Raw genomic sequence first — 11,888 nt, forward strand, 5'->3', positions numbered from 1 at the left:
CTGACGCAACCGAACACCTATTGTGTTCGACTTTGTTTCGATTCACAAAAACTTATTTTCGACATAGGTAAGCCCGAGAGCGATGCGCGTCCGAACTGTTTCAAGCCTTCCTTCACGGGGTCGTCTTGGTTCAATCCGTGGTTATGGCTTGGATTTTGACATTCATTCTGCATTCCTTCCATGCTATCATGCTTCTTGAGCCGGAATCGGTGCCAAGGTTTCGAGTTTGAGACGTCGTTGCGAGCTTTGCTGCGGGACTTCGACTACAGCATCGCTTGTGATTTTCACATTCAGTTCCACGAATTGAGCATCGGCATCCAAAACACGAAGAAAAATTCTATTCGGGATATTTTCTCCTCTCTTTATCTTGTCATAGTCAAAAAAGTTCCGAACTGAAATCAGAGGGCCCGCAGGATCTGCACGGTGAGCATTCCATTTTATAGCCGGTGATGCAAGTTACATACTTGAGCGCACAAGCATCCGCTATCGAATACTCGTGAATGGTTCTCCCGGCTATTATCGCCGCACCTACGCAGCCAACCAGCCGATTCCGGGCGAAACAGACCGCCGATTATTATTATTGACACCTATGGCGAATCGACTTTCTGAAATTCTTCAGCTTGTCCCCGAAGATCTCCCATGGGCATCTCCGACCGATGTTCCATCCGATGGGATTCTCCCCGACCCCGATATTGAATTGACGTCAATAGATTGAAATTCACAGTGTAGATTTGAGGCATATCCGAGAGCGAAAAGCAATGGATCCTGTCGCTCAGCGTGTGATATTCCTTGGTACAGATGACCATGATAGACCCGGACAGGAGCAAAGACGGTCACCGAATACATACGTCGTCTCCCTAGCGTTGCATTTTCTCGGGGCCTCGGTGGAGAAAGTCCTCAGAGCGTTCAGAAATCTGAACACTTCCATTTTGACGGATTTGCTCGGATTTCGAAATAAGTTAGTCGCTGCGATTCGCAATGTGCAACGGAGTGCCGTTCATTCTTTATGACTCTTTTTCGCCGAGTGAGACGATGTGACAATTCTCTGCCGCCCAGCCGGTAAGCGCTGATCAGATTACGCCCGTTACGAGAGTTTCCAGACTGGGCGGCGTTCAGATGTTGGGAGGTGCTAGAAACTTAGGAGCACTCCGTTTAACCTCGAATGATGGTCCCGAGAAAGTTTCAGGGATTGACCAGTCGATTGGTGGGGTAGATTGTAGATCTGATCGATGATCCGCTGACCAGCAAGTCGACATCTCTCGACCTCTCGACCCGGCATCTCAATCGGAGATCCGCTGTATTCCCATTCCGGCCGTGGAAACGTTCGGCCTGTGGATCGACAATCCTGTGATCCCATAAGTCGGACCACTTTAGGACTCGATTCAATTCCTATGTCCACCCGAGCCCTTCTCGAACGCACAAAGAGAACGCGGGAATCGGCCCTCTGTTCGGATCGGGGCCGTTTTTCGACCGAGATCCTCGGCGATCTCTCCTCGACAGGGAGGAGACCGCCCGAGGACATGCTCTCTTTCTCTCGCGAAAGTAGAAGCCGATGAAGGGCAAGCACGCGTGCGACTCGGAGACATAGTGGACATTTATTGCAAGAGGTTACATTTCGATCCTAGGGCTTGCAACATTCAGCAAGTGTCCCGGGAGACCGGTTCAGGCCTAGCTGCTCCGACGCGGTTCCCGCGGAAAGACTCCAACGAGGTCTTTCAAGGCTTTGACTCGTTCAGCATCGTCCTCCGGAATATACCCGACTTCGTCTCTGGAAATCGGGTCTCCATCTTCTGCATCTTCGTAGGGCTCACCATCGTCTCTCGATGATTCGTCGTCGCCGCCAGGAGAGGGATCATACCTGGATACCCTCCCATCTTCGGGAACTCTGTCACGCTTCAATAATTTGTCAATTACGGTGCTGAGAAGTTCTTTTCTGTCGGAGTTCATCATGCTCGCGAGCTTGTCGGTCGTTTCTCTAGTCAATGAGATTTCATTATCCCCACAGAAGACGAGGAGCTCGAGGAGTGTGTCTGGAAAACGTAACGGGCATCGATGCGGCTGATAATATCATCGCTCATGTTCCGATGAGCAGGATCTTCTGAGCAAGACACTTACCGAAATCCAGGGTCTTGTAGTTGTTCTTTATGAGGGTCGACATGATGCTGCCGTGAGGCACCACCTTCCTGTCCGCCAAGAATTTCATGAATTCTTTCACCGCCTCTGGCGTATCGACTTTCATCGCGAGGACTCCGTAAGTATACATATTGAACTCCAAGCCACTGGAAAAGACAAGAGATGTGAGCCCCGAAGTGTGTGATTCTCGAAGGTTCCATTCCGTCCAAGGCTTTCGGAAATCTCACCTTTCGTAGAGCTTCTCTTCGACGAAGGCCGCGCAGGCGAGTTTTTCCGATATGCATCTGGCCAGCAGTTTATTCCAGAAATAAATATCCATTTTATCCAGAGGAATCTGACCAAGTATATCCAGCAGCTCTTGTTCCTCTTGGATGCATTCTAGCAGAGTTGTGTACGTCTTCGATGAGGGTTCCACCTAGAAAGGGGAACAATAACATGTTCCTTCGCTTATCGTGTGTATCTTAGCCGAAATACTTCATTTTCGGAAGAAAAAGAAGGGAACACGCCGAGCACCCCGAGATTTCAACGAAGCCGCCGACCGGCGTATGGAAATTATTCACCTCAAGATCAGACATCTGTTTCAGCAGCCCTTGAGCTCCACCGACCAGGGCGAGCCTCTGGCTTACACCTTCCGGTAACTTGGAAAAGATGACCAGGCTCCCGTCTAGTTCCCTATCGAGCAGATTATCACCAACTGTGATTTGTCGCACTCGCTGGGACGGACTCGCTTCCCGTGGCTTCGCTTGAATCGACTTATTCAACAATCTGAGGAGCAGAAAAAGACCGAGATAATCGGCGTCGAATCGGAGAATGGCACAGCTTGATCGAATCACTTTGACCTCAGAATCACCTTGAATTGAGTCTTACATGTTCAGAACGTCTACATTATCGCCACAACTGCATTTGCGAACGGCCAGCAAGAAGTAGTCGTATAACTCCACCGACGGCTTCATATCACTCCACAGTATCGCGCGCATGACTCGGACTGCGTGCATGAAACCCATCCACGGGTCGCGGGAACAAGCCATCATCAAATGAATGTAGGTTTCTTCTTTGATTGGTAGACCCTTGGCTAACAGGTCGTCCAGAAGCTGCGGTGTAATCCAGGTCTTTCAGTATGGAATCGCGGAGAATCTCCCGAGGAACCTGTGATGGGTGGGACTGGCGCATCCTGAGATTGTTTGATTCCCCTGCACTGGCAGGGACTCTAACCTTGAAACAAGTCTGGGTGCTTCCGAAACGGGCAAAAGCTTTGATCATCGCACGGTATGTATCCTCATTCGCAGGCCATCCAGCGGGGCCCATCTAAAACAGAAAGTTCGATCGTTCTGGGCGCCGTGAAGCTTCGAGCGATTATCACAACCCTGATCGTCATATCGCCGGGCATCGATGTAGGGGTCGGATAATGCCCGTTCCGAGGTCATGCCTCACCTGTCTGTAGAGACGTCTCACACTTGAGCGTAGGAAGATCGCGTCCTTCTTGCTATCGGCGCAGGTATTGAACAACGACGTCAGCACCTCTGCACTCGGAGTAATTTTCCGTGTTACTATGTCCTGGGGAAAACGGTAACGATTAGAGCCTCTCACCACGAAGTACCGCGTTGAGAGCTTGAGCTCCCTCGAAAAAAGGGTCGTTCGGGAATCCGGAGAGCTTTTCTGAGAAAATGCCGTTCGCGGAGGGACCGGGGGTTCTAACAGTCAAATCAAGGTCGCTGATGTTCTCGACAGGGGAATCCATGACTATTATTCGATTCGCGGGACCAAGAAAGATCAGCCTCTACGATCAGAATGGATTTCGTTTATTTTCCTTAATTCACCACTTCACAGTGAAACCACTCGTTGACTTGGCCACCGCTTTATACTTCGTATGGAGCAGTCTTTCGGCTCTGTCCGCAATCCAGTCCCGATACAATTCGTCCACCGCAGAATCCGAGTCTGGGGAGCGGCCTCCCGACTGCTGACTCTCTTTGAAGAGTTCGACAACGCGGTCGAGTAGCTCTTTTGGGCTCTCCTCGTTTGGCCGGAGCTGTGCGCCTCCATTCAGACACCCAGATGGGCACGCCATCACTTCTATGAAATCATAGTTACAAGTCCCTCGTTTGATCCTCTGTACTATGTTCTGTATGTTCCTAAATCCATTGCAGATGGCAACGCGGAGGAGGACCTGATCCCCTCTGGTAAACATGACCTCAGTGAAGTCCTTGTTCCTGAGAGTCTTGAAGTCACAAAACGGCACTTCTTCTCCGAAGAGCTCCCTCACAGCTGATGTGAAAACATATTCGCCGAAACCGCCAGACCCGCTCCCTTTATGCTGATAACAATGTTCCAGAGCGAACTGTCCCGAGGGACTCTCCTCGGTATCTTCAAGGTCGGTGAAGACGACATTCTGCTTGAGCATCAGCTCTTCTAATTCCACGGGAGTGATGACGCAATCGACGTCTTTGCTTTGAGTGACTTCATTGAAAAAATCGTCCCGTGAAGCTTCGAGTTTCTTGTCGAAGCACGGCATCACGGTCACATGGTACAGCTTATCTGGAGCGATCGATAATTTCGACCCCAAGAAGGTCTTCACGAAGCTTCCCATAACCTGCTGGGGGGACCGTACATGACTTAGGAATGGCAGGATCGCTTCGCCGTGAGTTTTCTCGATGTAACAAACGAATCCGGGACATGCGGAGCTCAACATCGGTAGACGAGATCGATCTTCCTTATATCTTTTCAAGAACTCTCGCTTGGTCTCGATCAGTGTGAAGTTCCTTGCGAATGACGTATCCAGAACTTCCTTCACGCCGAGTTTCTTCAGGAATGAACGCAATCGATAGCCGGCGCTCCGGTAGGAAACATTGTATTTGGCAGCGAATGACGCCCGAGCCTGGGGGGCGATGGAAACTACGATATGACGATCCGCTGATTCCGAAAGAATCCTCAAGAGCTCATCCGTGCTCTGTTGTGTGATGAGGACACTTTCGGCGGATGTGATGCAACCACTGCAAGCGAGGCAGTCATTCAAGGTGATTTGCACTCGTTGAATTTTCGGGGTCTCCAATGTCAGGTCATCTGTATCGTCACCGATTCTGATCGATCCTAAACCTTTTTTCTGTTTTTCGACAGTCACTGGCTTGATGCATTCTTGAGAAGGAGTGATGAAGTCATTCAAGTCTGAGATTTTTAGTGCGGAGCTGAAGCCCGCTGCTGCCATTCTCGGCGCTCGGCTGCTCTGCGCGCTCTCTAACTCTTTCGTTGAGGAATCAGAAGGCGCACGGAGAAGATGAATTGATCCCTCGGCACATAGGGGCTCGTGAATGTTCAAGTTCGATTAGTGAGTTTCGGAAGACTCCAAGAACTGTGTAATGCGTGGAAACTGGAAACCTTTCACGTCGTTCGAAATGATGACTGTGATCTCTGCTTGGAGCACGAGGAGTCTCCAAAACTCGACGGATATATCGAATCTCTTGCCATGAATTCAAGCCCAAGGTAGTCTCCGAGAACAGAATAAGAGTTTACTCACTTTCATCAGCCCGAAAGCCGCATACGAATTCCCAGTTTGGCCTGCAGCTTCTATCAAGTACGAGATCATGTTTGCTTTCGGTGCCTTTATATCGCGAGTATAATACAGCACGGCGTCACCGATCTGCAATCAGAAAGTCTAGCTGCCACAGAACTCAAAATTTTATCCGACTCCGAGAAATCCACCGATCTGGGAGGATTTCAACCGCGCAACCGCTTGTGGAGTGCGGGCACGCGGTCAACTGACGAGATCAGACCAGAGAGGGAACGAATGTCCCGGCGGGCTCCACCTGAATCGAAAGCAAAACCTCGAGAGCGAGTGGAGACACTCACCCTTCCTTGATCAACGAAAAACTTCAACTCTTTCATGTGAATTCTATCATGCTTCCCACTAGGGTCCGGATCGGACGTAGAAGCCGATGACCGGAATGGACGCTGTAGCTGGTGGAGCACCTCGGAATGCCGACTTATCCGCCGGAGCATGGCAGGGTCCTGGATCCGATGTCGATTCTTTCGAGCGGAGGTGTGAGTATTCCGGATCGGGAGCCTTAGCCCGAACTCACTCCGGGATCGAGGTAGGCCGATATTTTACCGGAGGCTTAAGCGCATTCCGAATTCCTCATGTACCACTTGCCGAATATCATCGAGTTTCACGAGCGACTTTGTGTGAGAGTCCTCGCGCGTTCTGTGAAATTCGAGTTTCACCGATGACTCTCTCCAAAATCGAACTTTTTCAATCGCGCAACTCGCGCAACAACACACGTGATTCTGGGTTCTGACTACAAACCCAGACTCCCACCGAAAGCTCTGCGTGTCCGCGAAAGGATAGTTCAATCTTGCCGGCTCGGGATTCACGCCTCCTGTCATCCAATCGGAGCCGCGCGCGGACTGGGGAAAATATTGGGGTGGAGGCTCCCTTAGAGAGTGGGGCAACCGAGGACTGCTTGTTCCGGTATAGTGGCCGAAACCAGAGATTTCACGCGCAGTTGCCGGCTACACCGGGCCGCGGACGCGCGCTTCAGCAATGCCTCGATCGCCCTTGCCTCTCACGATTAGCTTGAAACCTCGATGACGAATCTGGAGCTTGAGCGTTGAAAGTCTTCAGGAGGCCGATCTCTTATGATGTCCCGCGATTTCGAGGAGCGAAAGGCAACAACCGGAGCCTCATACTGGCTCTTTCCGCGGTAGACTCGTCGCGCGGCACCTCAATGAAGTCTCACATCCAGCTCCTTGTACCCAATCCGCTCTCTTGCCGCTGATCATTCCGACCAAGAGAGCCAAGGTATACGGACAATCTCAATGAATCAGAAATTCGATTCCAAGCACTTCATGTGAGAACGAGCGCTCCTGTAGTCACAAACTCCTATCTCAGGTCGGCCGCCTCAGGCTCTCTATCTGAACAAAGCTCAAAATATCTATCGACCCCGATGCATGCATAAACGAGTCCACTCTCCTTCTGAGAGACGTCCCAATTTTTATTGAGGAAAAATCGCGAATCTAGAATCCACAGCATCTGAGACTATATGTACACAACTCTCCCCGAACCTGAAGGCTAACTCGTGTGCAGTACTTTCTGTCGGCGGAGTCTGGCTTGACGTCTCGCCTCTTTCTCTTGAACAGCTTCCTTCTCCAGAATTCGATCCCTTTCCTCGATATCTTCATCTTCCGCGTCGTCATCCCATATCAGCTTGTTTCTCTTGAGGACGGTGGGTTCGAGTTGCTCGTAGCGGGAAGCCTTGCCTTCCTCCTCGGAGACCTTAATCTCCTTCAACAACTTCCCGATTGCGAGGTTCTTGTCCTCATATCGGTTGCTGTCCATCATTCTCGCCAGGCTCTTGGTGGCTGCTCTGTTCAGAGGTATGCTTTCATCCCTGCAGTAATTGAGCAGCTCTCGCAGAACCCCTGTGATCGAGAAGCGACGGTTGGGTGATGAGTGCAGAAAATTCCACATTTCCAGATATAAAATATAATACCTTGGTCGGGCGAGAGACTCACCGAATTTGAACTTCCTACTGAAGTTGTTTATCAATGTCGACATGATGACTTCGTTGGGCACTAAACCTTCGTCGCTCATCCATCTCATGAACCTCTGCAGTGACTCCTTTGAATCCACCCTCATAGCGAGGATTCCGTAGGTCAAGACATCGAATTTCACGCCACTGTATGCGAGACGGGGGATTAGCATCACAGACTCAAGAGAGGCTCCAAAATGAGTTGATTTCGACTCATGCTCATGAAGAATTCACATGGCCTACCTCCTGAAGAGCTTTTTCTGGACATATTCGGCGCATGCGTATTTCTCGACCAAGCATTTCTTCAACAGCTGATTCCAAAAGCCGACATCCATCTTTTTCAGCGGGATCTGTTTCAAGAATTCCAGCAGTTCTTCTTCGGAATGGATGCAGCGGAACAACATCGAGTAAGTGGTTGGCGACGGTCGGAGCTAGGGAAAACGTTTTTCTCGTCAGTGAGGGTCTCTGGGTCACGGACGGATGACCCGGTGACGATCTATGATCGAAGAGTATCCGAACTCATCGGAGATCCCAAAAGGCATTTGAAAATAGCTGACCTCGAAATAAGACATCTGCTTCAATATTCCCGGAACGCCACCGATGAGGGCGAGCCTCTGGCTCACACCGTCGGGTATTCGGGCAACGCTGATCAAGGTCTCGTCTAATCTCACATCCAGGAGATGATCTCCTGCTGCGATTTGGCGGACGCCCGGATCGCGCAACTGGGAGTGTTTCGCGTCGTTTAATAGTCTGGGGGGAACAGTGAAGAAGATGCTAGTCGATGCTTTCCGCATGTATTTGGATTTTTGGGAACATTGGAACAATGTTTCATTGAATCGGTTCATACTTATTCAGCACTTCGATATCATCGCCGCAACCGCATTCGAGAGCCGCTCGTATAAGGTTGTCGTATAACTTGACTGAAGGCTTCACGCGATTCCATAAGACGAGTCGCATCACTCGAACCGCGAGCACGAATCCCATCTCTTTGTCGCCGACACAAGCCATCATCAGGTGAGTGTAGGTATCGATTGTCACAGGGTACTTCTTGTCGATCATCTCGTCCAGCAACTGCGGGTAAAGTAAAGTTCCCAAAACGGGATCGAATGTACCAGTCGCCAAGAACGGCAGTCGTGAGCTCCTGGAGCAAAACGTGCTCTTTAGAGCCATCTCGCTGCACACGTGATCCTCACCTTGAAACAAGTAGCTGAATCTCCATGCATGGCGAAAGCTTTGATCATCGCATGATAAGTTATATCGGTACACCGCCATCCCTTGAGAGATATCTGCGGAGAGACGTTCGATCGAGTTGAATTCAAACGATGTATTCGGGTTTTCTGCATAATCAATTGGTAGAATACCGTTCAAGTCAGCATCTTCCCGATCCGGAGATTCGGGATGTCGGGTCTCGTTTTACCTGTGCGTATAAACCGCTCGCTCTCTGGAGAGCAGTCTGACTATCTTCTTTGTTATTGGCGCAAGCATTGAACAAGGAGGTCAGCGTCCCAGAACTCGGCCTGAGAGACCGCTGTTTCATGAGCTGAAAAAAACACAACTCATCAATCCTGTCATGGAATAGTTTGAGATCGGCTCAACTCCAACCGAGATTCCTCTGTCTAGTCGAGCGCTAGGACCGTGAAGCATCTCGGGAGCTGACGGAAAAATCGTAAAATTGACTGTAGAATCCTCTGATTCAACTCATGAAGATTCGCGTGGGCCCTAACTGGACTCACGGAATACTCACCCTCAAATATTTAAAGGCCAATTCTGAATGCCCGATTCTTCCTACGGTTTTAATCATGTATCTGAACATGATCGGATGAGGATATTTGATGTCGCGATTGAAGTACGTTGTGGCATCGGCGATCTGCGAGTCGAACATGAAGGTTCAAGTAAGGCAAGGGCACCAGTGACGGGTCATTCGCCGGGACTTCCGAGGTACCTGTCCCGAAACTGGTACCTCGGCCCGGCATTTTTTTGCCTAATCTCCGATGCGTCGCTGCCGATCTGACATGCGTGCACTCTTGGATTTTCCAGGTGGAGATGACATATGTGTCTCTGACAGGGCTTGGCCAAACTATGAAAACCGTGCGATATCAGCGTCAGACAGGCCGGGTGCAGAGACAATCGTTTTTCCATATTTTTCTCTGGACACCCTCGAGACCGGAGGAAAAGAAATCACAAGGTGAGAGGAGCAATGGAGTATGATTTCGGCGTCCGAATTTTCCTCGCTGTCTGACGCTAATATTGCAGGGTTTTCTTAGTCAAACCAAAACCTCTCAGACAGAACCAATGCCCCCTCCAACTCAATAATTCAAAAGTGATTGTTCACCATGGCGGCTCTGAATTGAGCGTTTTTCATCCGATGTAGACTCACCCGTCCAGCCATCACCAGTTTCTTCAGCTCCTTCATGTGGAGTTTCTGCCATCGCTCGTGGGCGGCCCTCAGAGCCTTCGGCTTTGGAATTCGCTCGCTGACTTCAGGTCGAGACGAATATTCTCGTAGCTGTAGCTTCCCGAAACTCTGACATAGTCTCCTGAGCATTCTCGAGCTGAATAAGCGATGTCGATGTTTAATTAAGGGGATCAGGTGGTGTTTTAGCGGATGATCCTTCTCACTGTCATTCTGGAAGTGATGAACCGAGCGACTTTCTAACTGGATCCTCGCGGACTCTGATCAGATAATTCTAGCCGCTTTCGCTGGAGCTCTGAGTTCCCAGAGTGGTGTCTGCGAATCCCACAGAACTTTTAACGCTCAATTCAAAATTTCCGGCGTCCTCGATTACGTTCTCCGATCGAGTGCCTTGTATCTTCCCGTGTATCGCGCACGGAAAACACATGTGCTTGTTGCCCTCTCTGAGCCGCCGCCAGGAGCCTGAATGTTTACATTGATGGAAGCATTTCTCTCCGCATGTCTTGAGCGGACGTGGAGTAGAGGCGGAGAAAGTATGGTCGACGATTGCCGTCGCCTGGTGAAGCGAACAGAATTCGAGCAAAGACTCCCACCTTCATAAAATTTATTGGGTTTCCCCCGGCAAGGAAATCCGAAGACTACGAGAACTCGAATAGCTTTTCGCTAACACATTCCGGTTATGAAGATTCGATTCTTTTCGGCAACAACTAACAATCCAATTAATTATCATTATCAGCGACCCATTCATCAATCCTCGGAGGAAAATGATCGACCTCTTATTGATTTCTCGAGACTCCTTGGTCCGTATTATCAGTAGGTGAACAGGGTCGCGCTTCCGAGTTTGGTAGGAGACGAGCTGAGAGCTCGAGTATTCCATTCCGAATAATTTAAGCTCTAATTCATATAATCTCACTGAATATATTGTGTGTGAACCTCGTTCGGAGACATGTTAGATCACCTTAAGATGACCTCCACCTGGCTCTGACCGCTCTGGACATTCTTTTTCGCTCAGATCAGGAATCGGGAGAGTGTCGGTGATCCAGTATTTCTCCCTTCGGATGGCAGCAGAATTCGTCTTGCTTGTTCTCCCCGTAACAGTGATAACCGCGGCGGAGCGAGCGAGTTCCGTAAAAGAATTCATGGAAAGAACCGATATCCAACCCCTCTGATATTGGGAGCGGCTCCTGTACGATCTTCTACAGTAGGGCCGGGACCGCCTTGAGGATCGAACCCAAGAGAGCAATCGGGATACCTGAAAAAATCCATCTCTGATCTCGCCGGTATGTCGAACCTTAGCTCGATAGTGCCGGTCCTTCCATCTTTCTCCCGTAGGGAGTTCCTAAACAACATGAGGGAGAAATGGAGAAACCCGGAATAGGAGGGAATTCTCTCTGAATGCCATTTGTACATTTCGAGTACCTATTCTTCTTATCCCGGGGAGCCAAGAAGTCTCTCGCGAGAAAACTACCCTTGTCCAATCTCAAGTGGATCGCTCGCATTCTGTGAGCGGGATGGCTGTTATTCCTGATTCGGAGCCTTGCATTCTGATTCAGGAAAAAATAGGATGATGCCTCGCGAGGCATGCAGTGAGTTTTGCTTCCCCCAGTTATTACAAATGGCGTGCCAGAGTCCATCGCAAGCGATTATCGAGGGAAACAGAAAGGGAAGAAACTCCCCGAAAACTATCGAAACGAACTGACGGTCCATTTCTCGGAAGCTGTTTGCACCGCAATCGAATGATTGGCCAGTCCTCATCCCGAATTTCGACCGGATCCTCCCCGACCGATCCGGTTTGGACATATCGATCGGAGTCGCTGGTGAGA

The 11,888-nt window shown here is 50.0% G+C and overlaps 3 protein-coding genes across 3 annotated transcripts; all 3 read right to left on the reverse strand.

Annotated features, from left to right (window-relative positions):
* Positions 1–2,516: 2,516 nt before the first annotated feature.
* On the reverse strand, positions 2,517–6,274 carry LOC100909075 (uncharacterized). Its single transcript, XM_003743719.1, has 6 exons — positions 5,974–6,274; positions 5,642–5,764; positions 3,565–3,687; positions 3,346–3,438; positions 3,001–3,224; positions 2,517–2,898 (listed from the first exon to the last, which is right to left on the reverse strand). Exons 1-6 carry the CDS (start codon positions 6,121–6,123, stop codon positions 2,595–2,597), a joined length of 1,017 nt encoding a protein of 338 aa, XP_003743767.1. The 5' UTR covers positions 6,124–6,274; the 3' UTR covers positions 2,517–2,594.
* LOC114828247 (cytosolic iron-sulfur assembly component 3) lies at positions 3,947–5,332 on the reverse strand. Its single transcript, XM_029111577.1, has one exon. The coding sequence runs from the start codon at positions 5,330–5,332 to the stop codon at positions 3,947–3,949; it is 1,386 nt and encodes a 461-aa protein (XP_028967410.1).
* A 918-nt stretch (positions 6,275–7,192) lies between the features above and the next one.
* On the reverse strand, positions 7,193–10,272 carry LOC100906648 (pentatricopeptide repeat-containing protein At2g41720). Its single transcript, XM_003743782.3, has 9 exons — positions 10,030–10,272; positions 9,397–9,519; positions 9,070–9,192; positions 8,846–8,938; positions 8,500–8,723; positions 8,210–8,402; positions 7,896–8,083; positions 7,636–7,799; positions 7,193–7,542 (listed from the first exon to the last, which is right to left on the reverse strand). The coding sequence occupies exons 1-9, from the start codon at positions 10,195–10,197 to the stop codon at positions 7,193–7,195; spliced, it is 1,626 nt and encodes a 541-aa protein (XP_003743830.3). The 5' UTR covers positions 10,198–10,272.
* Positions 10,273–11,888: the final 1,616 nt, after the last annotated feature.

The sequence above is a fragment of the Galendromus occidentalis genome, unplaced genomic scaffold, assembly GCF_000255335.2.
Source record: "Galendromus occidentalis unplaced genomic scaffold, Mocc_1.1 scf7180000077451, whole genome shotgun sequence".
NCBI classification, from domain to species: domain Eukaryota; kingdom Metazoa; phylum Arthropoda; class Arachnida; order Mesostigmata; family Phytoseiidae; genus Galendromus; species Galendromus occidentalis.

What these genes read in the sequence shown, in the direction of transcription:
- LOC114828247 (XM_029111577.1), bottom strand. Translation starts at nt 5,332, where the DNA reads ATGGCAGCAGCGGGCTTCAGCTCCGCACTAAAAATCTCAGACTTGAAT.
- LOC100909075 (XM_003743719.1), bottom strand. Translation starts at nt 6,123, where the DNA reads ATGCTCCGGCGGATAAGTCGGCATTCCGAGGTGCTCCACCAGCTACAG. An exon ending in TTTTCGTTGATCAAGGAAGG is followed by an intron (nt 5,765 to 5,973) that starts GTGAGTGTCTCC and finishes TTCTGATTGCAG; the next exon opens with ATCGGTGACGCCGTGCTGTA. An exon ending in GCACCCAGACTTGTTTCAAG is followed by an intron (nt 3,225 to 3,345) that starts GTTAGAGTCCCT and finishes ATTACACCGCAG; the next exon opens with CTTCTGGACGACCTGTTAGC.
- LOC100906648 (XM_003743782.3), bottom strand. Translation starts at nt 10,197, where the DNA reads ATGCTCAGGAGACTATGTCAGAGTTTCGGGAAGCTACAGCTACGAGAA. An exon ending in TGGCCTTTAAATATTTGAGG is followed by an intron (nt 9,193 to 9,396) that starts GTGAGTATTCCG and finishes TGTTTTTTTCAG; the next exon opens with CTCATGAAACAGCGGTCTCT. An exon ending in CGAGCGGTTTATACGCACAG is followed by an intron (nt 8,939 to 9,069) that starts GTAAAACGAGAC and finishes GTCTCTCCGCAG; the next exon opens with ATATCTCTCAAGGGATGGCG.